General features: G+C 43.3%; 1 protein-coding gene across 2 annotated transcripts; it reads left to right on the top strand.

The window, feature by feature from the left end:
- Positions 1-190: 190 nt before the first annotated feature.
- On the top strand, positions 191-18,710 carry LOC125006091 (synaptopodin-2). Of its 2 annotated transcripts, XM_047581835.1 has the most exons (5): positions 191-543; positions 6,812-6,963; positions 7,986-8,779; positions 10,427-13,365; positions 16,661-18,710. In XM_047581835.1, the coding sequence occupies exons 1-5, from the start codon at positions 436-438 to the stop codon at positions 17,258-17,260; spliced, it is 4,593 nt and encodes a 1,530-aa protein (XP_047437791.1). In that variant the 5' UTR covers positions 191-435; the 3' UTR covers positions 17,261-18,710. The 2 variants fall into 2 exon arrangements, with proteins under 2 accessions (XP_047437791.1, XP_047437784.1); XM_047581828.1 differs by lacking the exon at positions 16,661-18,710 and having other exon boundaries at positions 296-543; positions 10,427-15,152.
- The last annotated feature ends 2,014 nt before the right edge of the window (positions 18,711-20,724 follow it).

The following is a 20,724-nucleotide window of genomic DNA, read 5'->3' on the forward strand; positions in this document are numbered from 1 at the left end:
GAGTACTTCAATGTCTTATATGGTGATTGCGTGCGAGCAACTTTGACCTCATATTTGCGCAGGGAATCTGAAATTAAACTCAGTATCATGATTTTTGATATTTTTGTCCAGTGTATGCTGCCTTGTCAACTGCTTTGTGGTTTTACAAAGTGCGAGTGACATTTATGAAAGTAGTCTTCCTGCGAAGTTCACTGATGCTGTAGAACAGAGGACACGGGCTGTTGAGAGTTCACCAACAAACCACCAGTTGCACGCAAACGCTGCAGGCGTGTCCGTGCGTCGTGACGTTTCCGAAACGGGCTGGACTCGGGGAGAAACTCGGATGATGGGGATTATACAGCGGTGCAAGGGAGGCAGTCTGTGTAAAGTGCAGCAGGACTGGTTGACAGCTCGATGAGCGCCGTGTGGAAGTTTGGCTGAGAACCTGCGCGCAGCATGGGCATCGGGGATTACATCTGCGTGACGCTGCGTGGTGGCGCACCCTGGGGTTTCACCCTAAAAGAGGGAGAAGGGGTCACCTACATACCCTTCATTGTTTCCCAGGTATCTATCTATCTTTTTCTTTTCTCTCTAATGATAAGTTTTATTGTTTGGTCGTCCGGTATAAGGTTTTGCCACACTTTTTTTTCTTTTTGCGAAGTTCTGTGAGGGGGAAAAAAATAAAAATAAATAAATTGAATACCCTTGTGGGAGAGGGATTATTCCGAGCAATGAGCGTTGCTACATTTTTGTGTGCGTTGGCCGTGTTTTGGTGAGAGATTCCTCGGCACCCTTATATGGTCAGGGCCAAGGGAGAGTGTGAAGCTGAAGGCAGTGTGATCTGGTGTCAGTCACAACAAATTCAGCAAGAAAGAAAACTGAGTTAACTAATCTGAAGACTCTGAGAAAAGAGGGACATGGGTTCAGCTAAGCAATGAAAATGCGGATGTGACATTAAAAGAACATTCAAATAGGTCATAAGAGGCAAATTTCAAGTTTTGCCATGTGAAGTCTTTGGATACCTAACATTTGTTTAGCCTGATAATGCCATAATAAATCTTGTAGGTGGAGAATTTTATCTGTCTGCTGTCAAAGCTGCCTTTCTTTAAGATATTATAATGACATTTTATTGCAGTAAATTGTGGGCTACTGCTTGTCAGCTTTGCCTTTTATTTAAATCTCATTTCGCATATTTGTATTTTCATGTTTCAGGAAATAATGCGCGGCTTCAGATACAAATTCGGCCTCTTTTACACTATCTAGTTGTGTGTTTATTCCTTGTACAACATCTTATTGTCTTTACAGTGTTGCACACAGCTTTTTCAGTGTAAGCGAGCACAGTGATGGACATAACACAGCCACAAAAAATGAGGGTCTGCCATCATTTGCAGCTTAGATCACACGGAACCAGTCTTCTTTAAATGTATGCGTTTGGTTCTCGGCATAAATTTACTTTACCATGAAAATGTCAGTTGTGGAGAAATGCATGCAGAGCGGCTTCAATAAATCATGTGGATATTGAGACGTGTCTGTGCACTGGAACAGGTAAAGCCAGGTGCCTTTACTATGAAGAGCTGTCTCTGTATATGGCATCATAATGGATGTTCGCGAGCACTCACGTTGTACAGATCCCCCTCCCATCAACTGTCGCCTGAGCAGCGAACATGTAAATGTTTCTGTTAAGCTGCATTCCTGCCCCATCAAAGCTCCACGGATAGAAAGCTTCAGAGACCCTGAAAGCGTCACTACATCATTTTAATGGCGGACGCTTAACCTGGATCTGAAGTGAAGTTCATTTGTGACCTTTGTTGGGATTTCTGTGTGATTACAGAAGTGATTTTCACGTTTAATGGTGTAATTCTGTCTTTTATACTTATATATACTTATACTAATGACATTTCATAAACCTATATAGTGAAAAATAGCCCTGGCTCATGTCAGGTATTTGGCCTATTCACAGCAGCTTTAACACCCCATTCATTTTCATTATTCTAAACAAATACCCCATTAAGGATTTATGAGGAAAAAACATTGCACATGGGTGAGCAATAAGGCCGAGCAAACAAAACATATACAAAACCCCTTTTTTTTTTTTTTTTTTATGCCCCCCGACTTCCAGTGACTGTTAAGTTTTAATTGTCTTGTGAAACTTTACATTCTAATTTTAGGCATAAATGCGGTGTTTAGAGTACTCCAGCCTCCACCGTGTCCTCATGTGTTACGTAACAGTCTGTAAGTGTGGGCCTATTAAAGTGAAGTAGCTAGAAATGATGCATATGCCTGAGCCCGGGACATCTGGGAGTTTTAGTCCACCTCATCTGGAAGGCATAACTCCAAACATACCTTCAAACTCCTCTCGTTGAGTGGACATAGAGCCAAGTCAGTGACTTAAAAGCCAAGAGAGCCGACACACCAAAATCACCTCAAATACACTCGGGCTGGAGCCTCTCCTGCCTCTGACAGAGTGTGTTTTCCAAAGCGCCTGTTGAATGCCGTGGTTCTGTGTTTTGTTCCCCGAGAGAAAGTGATTGTTCGCTGTGCGCTGACAAGCTGTGTAGTGTATGGGCTCGGGGTATCCAATCTTAAACGGTTCTTTCCATATAAGGGAGGTTGTATTTTCCCTCTTATTTGGAGTTCTGGCCCGAGTACAAAGTTGATGATGTCACCTCAGTTTTAAAGCAACAGAAGCTGCGCTGTAACTTTTACATGTCTCGTCATGCAACACTCATTTGTTGGAGATTTACCAATTTAACATGTTTTACTGTGAGAGGGGTATTCTATATATATATATATATACATATATAAAATACGTCCAACTAGAAGAAGACATTTTGGCCTAATTACTAAGGTATTTCATCCTGGTATGTGAGATGTCAACATGCATCAGATCAGTTCCGGGACGCTGAATGACCAAGTAACAGTGTTTTTAAGACAAGGTTTCCAGGTTTCTATACGCCATGAACTCATCTCTGTTCCATTAAATCAAATTTATAGCTTGAATGAATGCCCCTTTTTGGCAGGATTGCCTTTTACAGAGCAGAGAGGGCTCCTGTTGCTGCTGCTTTCGCCCTAATAGTGCACCATAGGAACCTGATTAAGCTGCAACGCAATCAGCAGAATGCCGTCGCCTCAGTTATTCAGCGCCGGACAGGATAAAGTGCTGAACAACTCCGACCATTACCAGAGCTCTGGCATTGTGTTCCATTCCTCACTGTGGTCCTGAGAGAAGGCAGTGACCTCAGATGATGACTGGGCTTGTTTGCTCCTTCTGTTTCACATCATGTAAACAAGTTTGGGCCAGGGCTCCAACGGCTTTGTGTTTGGGCCGTGAATCACAGTCTTCCTGGTTGTGCATGCTCTTCGTCAGTCCCAGCTAAAGCAGAGTCTAATTTCTGATGAAACCAACCCGATGATGGCAGATTTCTTTTTTTTTTTTTTTTTATTAAATTGTTAAATGTTTTGTAAAATTACAGCAAGAAGCTCTTTTGTTCTGCTGAGTATTTTAGCATTTTACCACATTTTGTGTTAAAAAGATGCAGTTCAACACTAAAATACATATTTTGTAGTACTGTCCTCCTAAATTCATCACTATGTGATGGTCATGTGATGCTTGGAATACCATAACCATTTTAACCATATTCAGTTTCTTCAATGTAGAATATCTTTGTCCTTGTCCTGGTTGTTATATCAATATATTGCAAATCAATTCATGGTTTCTGAGGTTAATCTACTAAGCTGCTCCTCTTGAGTGTTTGACTTTCACTGTGCAGAGTCCTTCAGAGTATTAAACTACAACTGTGTGGTCGAAAGTTTTCTTTAAAAATTGAAGCGTGTCTTTGTGCATGCTTCACCTGCTGACAGGATTTGTAACATAAAGGCAGCCAGTGGTGCAGGAGACATCTTGTGTTCAATCATCAACCCACCCCAGAACCTCTCTTTTTCAGTGCGTCATAGGTCACACCTGGGGATCCAAAGGTAGCCAAGATTTGTAATTGCTCCACCAAAGCTTGGGCTTACCCAGGGAATCCTCCCAGCATGCCATGCCTGGTAGACTTGTAAAGGGGGGTGCCCTGGAGCCATCCTCGCCAGATGCCCGAACTACATCAGCTGCGTCAGACGCAACGGAGACGTAGCGGCACTCCGACCTCCTTCTTGAAGTCTGAACTCCTCACGCCACCTCTGAGGTTAACCCTTGCCACATTATGGAGGAATTTCAACCACTTATATTTGCAGTGCCATTATTTCGCTGCCTACCCAGAGTTTGAAGTATTTTAAAGGACATTCAATGTAAATCTTTTCACAGCATGTTGCCTGCAAGGCACCTGGAAAATATTTACCTGAAATGTTAAAAGCATAATTGCTCAAAGCTGCAAACGGCAGGAACTGCCCTATTTTTGCATTTTCTCCACTTTTTTGTTGTGTTTAAGTCTATCACGTAGATCATTTGAAAACAGGCTCCTTAGGCACATAATGTTGTGTAATTAGTCTAGCAGTAAATGTGATAATTAAGACAGCATTCCTGGAAAGGACTTTCCAGGACACACAGTAAACTGTGTGTCTCTTCTGACACTGTACAACAACAGTAACATTTATTTATATATATTTTCCTTTTACAAGCAGCACTGTCAAAGAAGACTCACTCACTATCTGCCTCCTTTGAACGCTGCTGTGTATCTTTGTGTTGCGAGGAGATACAACAACTAATGTTTCCCCTCCTTTTTTGGACCACGGGTGGTTGCTGTGGCATTCCAGACAAAAACCATCCTCCCCGTAGTGAGGTGTGAGTCCCAGCGGACATGCACAGCGACTGCCTTATAGGGCCTGTTTTATCCGCTGTTAACTCCTAAAAAGTGGAGTAAGGAGGGCGCCACGAGTGTTTTACACGACCAGCTCTATAATGTAACTTGTAAAATGATTTTGTATATAGAGGGGAGTGGACTCTTTCTCGTTCTCTGGTTATATCTGTGTTTGAACACAGCAGATTATAATCAGTGTTAGTATGGAGTTAACAGTAGAGCAAATTTCTAATGATTAAAAGTAAGTGGGGAACAAAATAACATTGGGTTATTTGAGTTATGCTCCGTCAGGGACTTTCTTCTGGTTCCTTTTAGTAAAACATGTGTGAACATTGCCATCTAGTGATTAGGTTAGATAACTACAAGCTTTTACAGATGAGCTGCATCTTACCGACTGTGGAAAACACATTTATTAAAATACATCTTATTTTAAAGTTATAGTACTATACAGTTTTGATTACAATGGTAATTGATTACAACACTAATGTATGGATGTAGCTATTATTTTATATATACTGTATTTCCACCAGTGCACTGGAAAACAAAGAATAGTGAAAAACAGTTATTTACTTTTATTTTTCAGTCGTAACCCACAGTGCAATATTAGCTATCGGAAAGAACGATTTACATGATCTGTTTTCTGCTGTTGTGTTTATCATGATTTTCAGTTTTGAAATCTTTGAATCTGGAGCTGTTGCTCAGGAAATCATTGATGAAATAAACCAAGAGGATTGTGTAGTGAAACTGGGACATGAATCAGAGGCAGATTAACGTGGCCGCTTATATCATGCTCACTGCCGTAGATGAACCAGAATCGATTCTGATGTCGAAAACTCTGCAAACTTGTAACTGGCTCCCTTGGGGGGATTATCCAAAAGATTACGATTCCTCACTTAGTTGGATGAGTTGTGCAGCTTTTTCAATATTTCTAATGTTTCCAAATAATTTGTGTGGTTCTGAGGCGGGCAGAAAGTGGGGGGATTAAATGCAATTTTCACTATGCTCTTAGGAAATCAAAGAAGCATTACAGACCTTATACTATAAATACACAATACTGTGTACTTGTAATATTTACATAATGCCTTTGAACCTGATTGCAGATCCTCTAAGTGCATTGTAGTAAAGTAATAATTCACCCCCCTAGCGCTATGAGTGGCCTTTTGTTCACAATTTATGGGGCATTTCTCCATATTAAATCCACAATTAATGAACCATTTTATAGGCTTCAGGAACCAATTACAAGAAAATGAAACCATCCGTCATTAGGTTAACTCTGTAAAGAGGTGCCCTTATAATGGAGCTGCATGGGGATGGCCTGCAGTCATAATCTGCAGCGGCGCTGCTGGAATTCCAGGTAGCTTTCATTATTAAACACCTGAGATGCGTCTTCTACGCGGGCAACTCTGTTTGTACACTAAACTGTGTGTTGTAGAAACTGTTGATTTGCTCGAGGGTGACTTTGTGTATTTTTTTAGTTCATTTATGCTCATTTAATGTCCTTAAATTATTAATGATCCAGAATCCCTCTGCACACTCTGGCGTTCTGGTCTGGCTTGAGCTTAATACACATCAAAGGAGACGGCTAATTAAAGAAAGCAAAGGAAGGAGTCCCTCGACGTAGCTCTGTGCTCAGCATCAGCCACTCTTTATTTTCACTGGAGCATCATTTTGCAGTTCATTTTCTTGGATTGTCTTTTTTCACACCCATGAGAGGGCATATTTTTAAAACCTAAAGTGATGCTAAAAGACTACTATTCTCTAGCTTCTAAAAATGAATTTGTGACACTGACCTGAGGGTTAAGTTTCTGTTTTCTGACCTTAGCAGCAATTGTCAGCGTTTCAAGCATGATTTATTCCGGCTTCCTGTAAATAGCTGCACAGTCATTGCTGAGCTGTGTGTGAGGGTGAGAGGACATTTCTCACGCTTGGAGCGTGTCCACCGAATACTCGTTCATCCGAGTTCACACAGTTTCTTTGTTGGGTGTCACTTGAGACTATTAACTAGCTCTGTTTTGTGTTTTTGTCCCGTTTTGCAGGTAGAGGAGGGTGGTCCAGCTTTCCAGGCGGGAGTGCGGGACGGTGACGAGGTGGTGTCAGTCAACGGGGAGCCATGCGCCGACCTCACCCTCCTGCGAGTGTTCGCTCTTATCGACACGTCGATCGACACTCTGCAGCTGCTAATCAAGAGGTAGCGCTGTGTGCCTGTTGTTGTGGTGCTTTTTGAGGCCGCAAGCAGTGCAGCTTCTGAAGTTGAGACAAACGCACATTGTGGGGTCTTCATCAAAATGTGACGCATGCAATCCACCACGGCAGATTCACGGGGCGTCCCTGAAAACACAATGAACAACGCTGCAAAGTCCGGGCATCGTGACAACTGAGCCGTGGTTTTCAGACTGATCCTTGCACCGCCGTATTAGCATTTTAATAGCGCATTGTTTTATGACCTGTGCCCTTTCGCATAGTTCAACTAACTCCCGAGCGTCTCTGTGCGTATGTGCAAGCATGTCTGTGTGTACTGTAATGAGGTAATGTTTGTTAGGCGTGCTGACCTTCCAGCTGGCAGAGGGGAGGTGTTGAAGATTAGTGCGTCTGATTGGCATGCAGCTGCTCGGCCATTAATCAGCTGGTGTTGCTTGTCTGTTTATCAGGTGTCCTCTTATAAAGCTGCGTGTTCCTTAATGTGCCTGCTTTTTGAGCTGCAGTTGTTTGAAGCTATTTGTAGTGTCATTTAGGACTGTGGGGCATTAGCAGATCCACACAGTTACACGCAGTTGCCGTCACAGTCATTGAAATACATAAAGATACGCAACTCTTTCTGAGGCAAACTTCGATCCTTTTAGGAGGAACTGACTTGAAATCAGTCATTGCAGTCACATCAGCGCCATTCTGCTGCTCCAAGCTGACCTTGACAGTGTAAATTAGGCAAGGTGATGTTGAAACGTGATTACTTTCCACCTCAGTGCCCTGACCTTTTTAGATTAGCTTTACAGCATGATGACTAAATCTGCTTGATTGCTTGACAGATTTGTGGACATTACCCCCGTCGTCTATGTAGAAGTAACCTTTACTTATATTATAAATACAGATTGTATTAGCCTAAATACTCAGTCTGTTCACAGCGAGTAAAATAAGAAGCAACATTATATTATTATTAATGATGAACTCGGTTTGCCTCATTCTTCATTTCTGTTTCCCCCTCTTCTCCGAAAGATGCAACTCCACCTCCCCTGAAGATACTGAATCAGAAGGGACATGCTGTGCTGAGAGGTCCTCTTCTGGTGAGGCTGTAGAGAGCACCGTCCTGCACATCATCTCCCCAAAGCACAGGTCCCAGATACCGAGGGAGCTCTACATATCTGAGTCCCAGGACGAGGCCTACCATGAGGAGTCGGAGAGCCGCACAGAGTTTACCGAGAGCCGTCAGCTAGTTTTCACCCAGTCATATGCTTCCACATGTGACGATCAGACAGGTAGGGAGGCTGTTTTTAAGAAGAATGACGAGGAGGTACAGCGGTGCTTCTCCCCAGGGGACATGGTCGAGGTCCAGGTGGCTTTATCTGAGCAGACCTTGGATGACTTCGGCTGCACCTCCCTTGGGAGCGCAATTGGGATTGAGGGGGGGCTTTCGCACAGAGAGGCTGTTGAGACTGTCCAGACCACCACTCTGTCTCACTATGTACCATGCTCTGCCAGAGAACCACTCGGCCAGCATGGAGTGGTGGTCAGCTCTCCTTCAATGCTTGGGCAGGTGGAGGTCACTTTGCAGCAGCAAGCGACATCAAGAACAGGGAGGGGCATCCTGAGTGTGGGTGGCCCCAGGGTCACTGACAGTCTCGGATCCCAAAGTGAAGGAGAAGAAGGAGGAGTGCAGTACGAGGGTGCTCCTGGGTCCTTTACCGTCTCATTTGAAGTTCCCTCAGACGAGGCGACACAGGCAGAAGAGCAGGACTCTGAGTCTGAGGGGGATCAAGACAAACCCAATAAGCATCGACCAAAGCACGCCAGTAAGTACCGTTGTTTCGTTTTCATTTGTACCACTGACTATCATCCTAGTGTGCAATTCTTTACTCTCTGTGTGAGTGTGTGGGTAGTAAGGATCTGTTCTTTAAGGGGGAATACGCATTTGTCAACATGTGTGCATTCCCAAGCTTGATGTCCGATGTGTGTACTCCTCAAAATAGTATGCGTCTGTCACTGCAGTTAGAGGAGGGTGCTCAGTCCTTTGCATGGAAGTAGACGTGAATTATGACACTAGACAGACATAGTGTAGTGAGACAGTCAGAAAAATGAACTCAAAAATATCAGAATAGAAGTCATGTGGGGGGTTCTTTAATTATCAATTCAAATAGTTGGCGCGGTGAATATGGATTGAGGCGTTCCTCAGAGTATGTAGGAGGCATAAATATAACACCAGCACGCTGATGATGCCTGCAGAAGTGGCCTTTTGACAGACACCAGCATATGCTACCCTAGACCGTTACCTGATCCTTTCAAACTGAGAGCTTTAACTGAGCTAAATAAGTGACTCTGTTGCTCACTCCTGCTGTGTCCTCCTCCACCTTCAGGTTAGTCCCGCAATAGTATAAAAAAGTAAGCCTACGTGTTGTTTTATTCCAACCTGGCGTTATTGAAAGGTTTAAGATTGGTTTTGTCATGTGATGTCTGTTACTGAATTGGCCCAAGTGTCTGCAAATGCAATAGATTTAATAAGAACTTTTCTTTATTTTTAAGTGGAGGACTTGTCGACTTACAGATAAGGACTGGTGAAGACACTCTAGCCCTGATGGATTTATTGCATGCAGGCTATCTTTAATCGTCGGATTCTTTACGGGGATGAATGACCGATTTAATGTTGTGCATTGTCAATGAACATGACAGTATTAGACACGGATCACAGAATTTCATTATTGCTTTCTGCGCTGATATTTTCTGTTCAGCTGAACAAGCACATTTGGAGCAACGGTTACAAACGTAGAGTACATAAATATACAGCAAAAGACATCTAAATACGTGAACTCATGTATCATTTGTTTTGTGAAGGAATTAATTGCATAGTTCATAGTCTTTTTGTTGGCACCAGTTCACTCATTTACTGTTAACAGTTTGTTGTCATTTTCTGTCTCTGCTTATACTGGGACATTGTGTGTATTTTTAAAACTTTTTGTACAGACAGTTGATGTCGGTGTACTGTTACAAACTGAAATGGCTTTCCTTGTACTTTACCTTTTCCCAAAATTTTTATCATCTGTCACTAAGTTCCTTGAGCAAGCCCTTTTGATATTGAATGTATGTTCCAGCTCACACTTTCTACATGTATATTATGTAGTAATTTAGTTAACTACAGTTACGTGGGCAATGCAGATATCACATGCGACTGCTTTGAAGTTGTCCTTAAGTCAGCGATCAAAGAACAGAAAATCTTCAGCCTTTTCACTAATTGTGTCCTAGGGGGTACTATTTTAAGAATTAAAGTTTTATTTGATCAATCAAAACAGACATAGTAAAATTATTTTTTTACTCCAATGGAAGGTATTAATACCTTTAATTCAGCTGAAATTCAACCAGGAGAAGAACTTTTTGTATTCCTGTTCTAGGACCCTTTTCTAAACTAGTTCTAAACACAGAACTCTCTTTTTTCCTTTTCTATACAGGGCTCAGGCGTAGCGAGAGCCTGTCTGAGAAGCAGGTAAAGGAGGCCAAGTCCAAATGTAAACGTATTGCCCTTCTTCTCACGGCTGCTCCACCCAACCCCAATAACAAAGGAGTGTTGATGTTCAAGAAACATCGTCAGAGGGCCAAGAAATACACACTTGTTAGCTACGGCACAGGGGAAGACGAGCCAGAGTACAGTGACGAAGAGGACGAGGAAAACGGAGAAACTGTTGAATTTACCCTTGTGGCGGACGACAATTCTGAACTGGGCAAGCAATTACTCACTAATGTCCATAGTAGCAGAGGTGTGCTGACTCTCAGCTTGGACAAAAGTCTCCTTGAAATTGAAAGGAACTTGAACAACCAAGCAGAAATGGAGTGTTTGCCAGAAACCAAGGGCAAGGGCGCCCTAATGTTTGCCCAACGGCGTCAGAGGATGGATGAGATTTCTGCTGAACATGAGGAGCTCAGGCGCCAAGGGATACCAGTGGACGGAGTGCCGGAGGTTGAAAAGAAAATAATGGAGCACTCCTACATGCAGTCGACAACAGAGGGCCATGGTTACATGGATGTAAATGTGCACCAACAAAGCCAACAGCAGTACCAGCAATATCAAGAACAACAGTTCTATCAGCAACAACAGAACTACCAACATCAGCAGCAGTACCAACAACAATATCAGCAGCAACAGCAGCATCAACAGCAGCAGCAGCAGCAGCAGCAGCAGCAACAGCAGCAGTATGAGCATTATCAACAACAACAAATATATCAGCAACAACAAGAATACATTCAAGAGCAGCAGCAAATGCAGCACTATTCTTCAAACGTCAATGGCACAGTCCAACATCAAACCAGTGAATTTCAGAGTTCTTTCAGCAATCGTACTGCAAAGCCTTTCACAGCAGAAAACATGGTGGCTACCCCTTATTCTCATGCAATGAGTGGGACCAATCAGGATTCTGTGGGTCAAGGAGAGCAGATAGCTTCCCGTGATGAACGAATTTCTACTCCTGCAATTAAGACAGGCTTTTTATTAGATGCAAGGAAAAGGAATACTGGCAAGCCTATGTTCACATTTAAGGAAGCTCCAAAAGTATCCCCTAACCCAGCGCTGCTGAACCTCCTCAACAGGAGTGATAAGAAGGGTTTTGAGTCAGGACCTGAGGAAGACTACCTTAGCCTTGGGGCTGAAGCTTGTAATTTCCTTCAGTCTCAGCGAGTTAAACACAAGACTCCTCCACCAGTTGCCCCAAAGCCTGTGATCAATCCAAACTCTCCTCCCTGGTCACCACCAATAGAAACTACCAACCAGGACATGCCTCAGCCTGCTGAAAATAGCTTATCCACACCTGCTGTTGCCCCCACCACAGAGAATACTCCTGCTCCAGAACTAGAGCCAACCCCTGCACCTGCCCCTGAGCCCTCTCCCCTTCCTGCCCCCCAGGAGACTCCTGCCAACACAGCCACAGCAGAACAGCATGCTTGGACTGCCCCAGAGCCTCAACCTCAACAACAGCCTTTGCAAGTGACAGCTCAAGAGGAAAATGGTCATATTAATTGTGCAGTGCAGCCTGAGTCTGCCCCTGCGACTACCTGGGGTGGAACACAACCACAGCAACAATTATCTTCAACTTCTTGGCATCCAGCTCAAGTGCAGCCACAGGAACCACCTCCAAGTCAGTCTCCATCACAGCCACCTTGGGTCACACGTAATCAAGCGCAGCCTCAACCTCCTGCAAATACTTGGACCCCACAAATCCAACCATCCTGGACTCAAGAGCCCCAGGAGCAAGCAGATAGACATGCTCAGCCACCTTGGGCCCAGTCTTGTGAACAACCACAATCTCAGTCACAAGTTCAGCCAACCTGGACACAATCTCATGAGCAGCCACACCAGCAGCATCCAACTTGGGGTCAAGCCCAAGAACCCATGCAGCCTCAAACCCAGAACCCATGGACCCAGCCATTACAGTCAGAAGCTCAACATCAACCACCATGGGTGCAACAAGCCCAGAAAGAACCCGAAAGACAACCTCCTTGGGCTCAACAGGTTCAGCCAGAATCCCAGCTGCAACCACCATGGGTTCAGCAACCACAGCACCAGACGATGCAACCAACGTGGCAACAGGGCCCAGCACCAAGTCAACCACAACCACCTTGGGTCTCAACTCAGCCTCAACAGCAACAACAACCTGCAAGCAGTGCATGGCCCTCATCACAAACTCAAGCCCAAGCACAGCCACCTTGGGTCCAAGTAGCCCAAGCACAACCCCAGCAACAGCCACAAGCCAATTTAAACCCATGGGCACCAGCACCTACCCAGCCCCAGGCTCAGCCTTCATGGGTGCAGAACCCTGCTGAACGTGGTCAGCATCCAATGAATTCTTGGACCCAAGATCAAAATCAGGCCCAGAATCAGCCACCGTGGGCTCAACCTGCTCCGCCTCAGCCTACACCACAGTCTAACTGGCAACAGTCCACTTTGAAGACCCCTTCACAACCACAAATGAATACATGGCCAGCTCAGACACAACCTCAGACACCTGTGAATACGTGGACACCACAGTCACAGCAAACACCTGTTAATGTTTGCTCATCAACAGTCAACACTCGTCCCTCTCCAAAACCTTGGCAACCACCGCAAAGTGCTCCACAAAATCGGACCCCTCCATCTCCACCTCAGCGAATGCACTCTTTTAACATTGGTCAAAGAGCTTCACCACCCATCAACCCAATGGCTACTGTCTTAAACCCATCATCTGCAGGTTCATCTTATGAGATGCCAGCCGTCCGAGGAAAAGGAGCTGACATGTTTGCCAAGAGGCAGTCTCGTATGGAGAAGTTTGTTGTGGACTCTGAGACTGTGGAAGCAAACAAAGCAAGTCGGCCAACATCACCAGCTCCTTCCTTACCGAATGAGTGGAAATATACTCCTAATGTACGTGCTCCACCTCCACGGGCATACAATCCCATTCAGTCGCCATCTTATCCCCCAGCAGCAACAAAGCAGCCCCCTCCAAGTAGCCCTTCAACCAAAGCAAAGAAAAAAGACCAAAAGAAACCTGCCCCTAAACCTCTCAATGTCATAGATGTCATGAAGCATCAACCCTATCAACTTAATTCTTCACTGTTTATTTTTGGCCCAGAACCAGAGGCTCCCAAGCCCTCTGCACCTAAACCTAGCTGTTCACCTCCTAATCCTCCTGGTGATAACCAAGCAATTAGATATGAGCAAATGGCCCCAGTCCAGCAACCTGGACCTTTTAGTGCCCCATACCCTCAGCAAGCCTATGGGATGCCCATGCAGCCTGTGATGCACGATGGTCATTATCAGCAACCCCAAGCTAATGTTTACCCTCCACCTAACCCTTATCAGCAACCTCCTGGTGGTCAGTACCAACAAGCATACAATCAACAATATCAACAACCTGCCCCACCTGCTTATCATCCCCAAACACCTCAGTCTCCAAATCTTCCCTACCAACAGGCATTACAGGCTCCCTACCAGCCAGCCAATAGCCCTCCCTATCTGGCAACTCCCTCTGTACCTTACCAACCACAGCCTCCTAGTAGCTATATTGCTCCTACTTTCCCTGTGGCTGCAAGGCCTGAATCTGCATCTGGTGGAAACACTGTAGCTGCTCCTAAGCCTAAGTTTACAGCCAAAAAGAGCTCAGCTCAAGTGTGGAAGCCTACAGCAGTTGAAAAAGAGTGATTCTCATAGAATTATGACATGTTTGGGACTGTCTTTACCTCCGCCCGTAGTTATCAGTGTCACAGGGCAGAGCTTGAAAGTTTTGAGAGTTAATACAAAAGGAATCATTAACATATTGAAAATAAGAATGTAAGTACATGTTTTCAAAAGTGTCAAATTGAACGGTTGACATTTTTATAGAAAATTGGATCTAATGAGGAGGCAGTATAAGAATGTAGGGTGAGCATCATGCTCAGTGTGAACTGAAAGAAAGTGATGAGAAATCAAAGGTGAATAGTACTAGATAGTGAAAAAAGGAAAGTTGGTTTTGGAAAAGAAGAAAATGCTAAATGGTCATAATAGTATTTGACAAACGAATGAGCAAAATAAAATAAAGTTTAATCAAGTAAATGAATAAAGTTAAAGAAGTAAAGGCTAACTTACTGAGAAGGGTGGGGTCAGTACTGAGACTGTTTAACAAGTCTGGAGTTTCGGGACATTTTCTATCCACAGAAGGAAGCAGTTCTCCATGTGACAACTCACTCTGACTTGCTGAAACATAAAACGAGATTATGTTTTTTATTCAGTGCCTGTCCCCAGTGTCTTATCCATAGCACACACTTAAGAGGGTTAGTTTTATTTTAAGCTTTTTGCCAGCTGTTGCATCAGGTTAGGAACTATATTTAACCAGCCTTCGTGAGAGGGAAATCTTAGTTCCAGAGAGTAGGCTTCAGTTTCAACTTAAGCCAGTTAAGGCTACTATCTTTAAGAACTTCTAGTCTTTTCAGATAGCCAACAATATCACCTTCTCCTGGAATTGTTTTATATCTATGAACTGATGACAAATGATATATAAAAGAATACTTTTTGAAAAGATAACAAGCCTGGTAATGCTCACAGATATATTTTTGGTACAAGGCTGCTTCATGTTCTTTTCTTTTTCCTTTTTCCTTTTTCTTCGTGTGTCTCTCTTCATAGTGCACTTTCTGTATGATTCACTGCAGTGCCATTAAATTGTCTTTTTTTCCTTGTTTGGTTGCCTTTCTTTTGTCCTTTGTGCATGCCCTTTTAATCACTCTTCTCTTCATCTTGTTTAATTTGATCACTTCTGCACTAGTATTATATATATACTGACATGTGTAGCAGTAACAAATCACACACTTTTCAACAGTAAATCAAAATGCAGTTCAAACTGCTCGCAAAGCACATTCCTGCAGAATGACTACCCGATGATGCATTTCCGCAAGGTATTATTAGATAAGTGACTTCGCGGTGACCTCACCGAGTAAGTCAAGTGAGTGGCCCCTTCTGCTGAAATATACACCCGTGTTGCGTCATGCGTTTTCAAAAAGGGAAGGAATTTGTTAATATCAAATGGCCCTTTCCGCTGGTAGATTCCAGCTATATCTGGAGAAATCTGACTCCACTACCTCATTGACTGATTACACATGCATCTTCGTTGTCTTCCACATGCTTGTTAGACAGTTTCCTGTTATCACCTACATATAAGATAAATTAAAACATGCTGTTATAGAAAAATAAAACTGAGGTTTACGGTTAAGTTTGTTACTCATAAACTGATGTGTTAATCAGAATAAAGCAGGACAGATGATCCATATTTACGCTGATGCTCTGATCTTCAAAGCTAATTTCTTACAGACCTGGACAAGGTCGAACATACAGTGTGTTACATTCTGCATATTTTGCAGAAAGACATTTACTACATACACTTACAATCATATATATATATATATATATATATATATATATATATATATATATATGGTGTCTGTCACAGTCCAGTATAGCTGGCACTTTAAGGTTACCAGATACCTTAGTCTGTGGATAACTTCTTACCCCTTGACTTGCATATCTTTTGTCTATTTATCACATTCCCTTCTTTTCTACTCTTAACATTTGTCGTCTTTTACCATTTGCTGACATTGCACATCTTTCACCACATGATGGCAGCACTGTCTTATTTGCATGTCTTGGATATGCAGCAGAGCAGAACGTATTATAAGAGACATTGAGCGGTTACAGAAAAATATTTTGTTCCACTCGCCGACATGACCCTCATCAGTCCGGGTGTTCAGCGGGAGATTTAATATCTTATTGTTCTTTCGGATGTTTGTTGTCTGGCAATAGGGATTTAATGAAAACAAACGGAATGTGACTCACGTCATGTGCTCTAACAAGAAAGCAGTCCACTCTGTTTGGATAAATGAGGTGCACTGGGTTCAAGGGGCTTACTGTGCCATAGATAATTAGTGCCAAAACACGTTAAATAATGATAACAGAACTTTTAATAGCTTGTTTTAGTTATTGTATTGTGCTTTCTACCTCTTAACACAAATTTATAAAGAATAAAACACACTTAGACAGAGTATACAGTTTACAAATATTAATGTTCTTAAATGAAGGAGGCTGACAAAGAGTTACTGTTTTCTGAGCTAGTTTGATTTGGCCAAAGGACCAGTCAGCCAAACAAAAAATGAAACCCTTACTAAAATAAACATGTCTGGATCTTTCTTAACAGGCTTTTGGCAGGAGCTACTCCCTTTCCCCACCAGCCAGAGGACCGTCCACGGGCCAGAAGTCAGCTTCAGCTTCTTCCTCCCCTCGGCCTCCAGCTCGGGCCTCCGCAACCACCCCATCAAGGCAGACGTCCTGGCTGGATAAGGGCCGCAAATCTCTCACGCCCTGGGAGGCTGCCTCCAGGCATCCCCTGGGCCACGTGGATGAAGCCTTCACTTCCCAGAACCTCCAGCAATCCCTCGCCTCAAATGTCTGCTTGGCAGCCCAGCGCAAAAAGCTGCCCGAACCGCCAGCAGACTGGAGGGCCAAGGTTTCTTACCAAACCCCGCAGAAAACAGGCAGTCAGACCTGGAGCCAGAGCCAGAGCCGCAGTCCGAGTCGAGCTCCTCTGCCTTCGTTTATGTCCACAACAAGGAGCCCCGCCTCCACCACATTCAGTCCGGCCGGTTACAGGTCCCTGCCCAGACAGTGGCAGCCGCACAAGTCTGCGACGGAGACAAACCTGCGGCCGTCTGTGTCCTCGTCTGAGTATAACAGGCCCATTGGAAAGCAAACGTACAAGCCTGTGCACACAAGCAACAACTGGAGTTGGCGGCGGTAGGCTACAACTCAGCTTTGACATGAAAGTCCCATTAATCGCAAACGCCATAACATGTGCAAGTGAAGTCGGAGCATTGTTTAAGTAACACAATAAAGAATAGTGTAAAGAAAGAGAGCTAATAATAAGTGTGACCCGTGGAAAAGACTGACGAGGTTCTCCTGGAAATGATTTCATTCAGAACACTTTTTCTTTGCCGTTTTGCCATTATAACTTTTGTACAAAAGGTTTTAGATTAAATCGTTTACTTTAATAGTCACAATGAGAGAAAGTGAGGTGAGAAACTGATAATTACTCTGAGCAATGTATGGAGACTTATTTGAGTTGCTGACAGCATACTAGTTTAGTAGATACACTGAAGTGGATCTGAAGTTCATCATTAAAGGTAATGGGTATGTTGTGTAAAATGAGTTTTAGTGGAGATGTTTACTGCAAAAAGAAAAAGATTTGAGTGACTGCATATTACGTTCACCTGGAGAAAAGAATAAACAACTACGGTGTCCTGAGAAAAGGCTTATGGATGTTCAGAAAGAGAAGGAAGCTGTGCATATAGCGAGACGCAAGCTAATGTTATTTTGTTTTAGTTTGTTGCAGTTTGTGGTTTATGTGGATGTATGCACCTAGCATGTGGGTTCTTGGAGTGATTGTGCACTTTTTTTTTCTTTTTTCTTTCTTTTTTTGTGCAGGTTTTGTTTGCTTTTACATCCGTGAAACTTGAGGACGGTACTTGCAGTGCTTTGGCGCCAGGAAACCATTTGAGCGGCACGGCGCAATTAGTGAAGCGTTAGAGATGAGGCTTGAAGCTGGGAGAAAGGTTAGCGCGATAACTCGACACGCTGTGGGCGGACGTGTTGTTATGTAAGCTCTAATAAGTGAGATTAATTCACTTATTCGCGAGGTGCATCTTAATGACAGCATCAGCATGTGGGCACTCGCAGAAAAGGAGGTAGGATGTTTGGTCATTCCAACTATTTTCCTTCACCTCCTGGAAGAGCAAGAGAGTTGCTACGTTGCAGTCTTTTCATTTAAATGGTGAAAGTTGAACGGTGAAATGTTGATTAATCTTAATAATGAGTAGTTTTAGTTTATTAAATATTTACAAGGACAGAGAATATCTTGTTTATGGGTTTGTATTTGGTTTTAGCTTCTGCTATAAACTTGTAATCATCTCCAAAAGGTACAGCTCTGTCTGTGTTTCCACAGAGTATAGGCTACATAATGTCATAATGTGATCCTCACCAAAGCGATCTCATAAACATGAATACCATTTATCACGTGGCTTTGTGTTTTTCAACTGTCTCACATAACTTACTACCGCATACCTGTGACTGCTTCCGTTCAAACGACATACACGATGGTCAAAATACATGATCAGAAATGTGCTTGTTCCGAGCTAACGGAGCTATGGGATTCACATGAAGTATTTTACTCAATAAATACAACCAAATGGCAACGTGTCTCTCGATCTGCATTGTCTTTGTAAATCCAAGTTCGAAATGCCCTGCTCTGGACCACTTGTCGCTCGCCGTACCGACCCATGAAGCATTTTGTGTGATGTGTTGCCCTGATTAGTCAGCTTGAGAGGGGGAGCCCGTTCCCATGGCGACCACCGGTTACATAATAACAGCGGGTGTAGCCGAACCATTAGAGAACGAGAGATAAGAGAAGAGAGCTGGGGAGGATAAACAGAGCAATTTAGATTTGAAAAATTTATATATATTTATATACATATCAACACCTTTTAAAAGATTGGGATGTGAGGCAGAATATGAATATGCACCAAGGCTAGCATGGCTTTAAGACTTTTATTTATTTATTTTTTCTGTGTATGGGGTTCCTGATGGTTTGCCAATAAACGTGATGCTACCATCAAGCCTGATACTTTCCAGCTCTGCAGAGTGCTGCAAACAGCCTTCCATTAGTTGTCGCTTTTACCGAGTAAAGGGAATATATGGGTCAATTAAATTTAGCAAGCTCAATTAAAACGTAGTGGGCAAGGCGTTATACAGTGAGTTAACCCTATTAGGCTTTGATCCTTATGTCCTCACAACAAATAGAATCTGATTGGTACGTAGACCTTGAGGGTCCAGGTCTGCATGGTTCGTGTCACTGAATGTATTTATTGTTCGCTGTGCGTGGCAGTTCTCAAGAGCTGATGAGGACAGTTGCAGCTGAAACAGCTTTATTTTTAAAGCTTTGTCACTGGTTTCCAAAAGAGGTTTTGCTTCCGGCTTAATCCATTTGCAAGTTGCAAGGTGGCAACACAGTATTGCCCTTTGTATAGGTACAGTAAGTCAACGTCGGTGTTGCGTCTGCCTTGACTCTACCACATTAACGGTACGGTAAAACACCTTCACCAGTGATCTCTCCACACCCACGATGCTACAAATGGCTTTGATTTCATCTTAAATAGTTATAGATAAAGCGTATTTAAGCAGACAAACCACAGTTACCTAAACATTTCAACCATCATTACTTTCTTAGCTACTCTAGCCACTTACTCATTATGTTTATAATATTCAGGCGTTACTTAAAACTGTCAAAACCATGAATCCCTTTAACTACATGACGGCTCTTCATTCATACTGTTTGTCAACTATCTGAATTCTCAGCGCTCCTCCTAATTACTGTTTGCACACTCGCTAAAGATTTATCTGATTAACTCAACAGTTGGATGTTCACCGATCAGGCATAACATTAGGACCTAGTACTGTGTGGGTCTCCCTTGTGCCTTCAAATCAGCTGTGACTCATCAGAGAATGGACATGGACCTTCTGAGGGTGTCCCTGGATACAGGATGTTGTTAGTGGGGGGTCTTTAGGTCCTATAGGTTGAGGGGAGGGGCCCTTGTGTATCAGACTTGTTCCAGTAGATCCTTACAGATACTTGATCAGTTTAGGATCTAATGAATGTGGAGGCCAGGTCAACATCTTGTGCTGTTTTTCATGTTTTTTGAGCTGTTCCTAGATTGTTTTTGTGCTTGTGTGCGTGTCAGGTTGCATCCTGCTGGGGGATGCCACCAGGGAGTGTCACTGCTGTCCGGTCTAGGCTGGTGGTACGTGTCTAAGTAACATCCCCATGAATGCCAGGTCCAAGTGTTTCCCAGCAGAACGTTGTATTGTCACAAGACGGTTAATGTTAATTTCTCCTCCTGTCAGTGGTTTTAATGTTATGGCTGATTGGTGTAAATATATATATGAAATAAAACTGTAAGTTATATCTTTATTTGTCATTGGAGTTCAAATAGTTTTTAATAATTTTTGTCACGGAATAACTATAAAGCAACTCTGTAGATCACTCCTGTTATTACAGTAGCTCACAGTGGTTTGCACTGACTTCATAACACGAGCCGGGGGAGAGAGAGAGATGGAGGGAAAATCGAGCGGTAGTGGTGGCGCTCTAAATTTAGCCCCCCTCCTGCATGTGAACTAAATACCAATGACAACAGACAAACTGACACCCGCCCA

The sequence above is a fragment of the Mugil cephalus genome, chromosome 1 (assembly GCF_022458985.1).
Source record: "Mugil cephalus isolate CIBA_MC_2020 chromosome 1, CIBA_Mcephalus_1.1, whole genome shotgun sequence".
NCBI lineage: Eukaryota > Metazoa > Chordata > Actinopteri > Mugiliformes > Mugilidae > Mugil > Mugil cephalus.

Coding starts and splice junctions, on each gene's coding strand:
- LOC125006091 (XM_047581828.1), top strand. CDS start 436: ATGGGCATCGGGGATTACATCTGCGTGACGCTGCGTGGTGGCGCACCC. Junction 6,964..7,985: donor CTGCAGCTGCTAATCAAGAG/GTAGCGCTGTGT, acceptor CTTCTCCGAAAG/ATGCAACTCCACCTCCCCTG. Junction 8,780..10,426: donor GCATCGACCAAAGCACGCCA/GTAAGTACCGTT, acceptor TTTTCTATACAG/GGCTCAGGCGTAGCGAGAGC.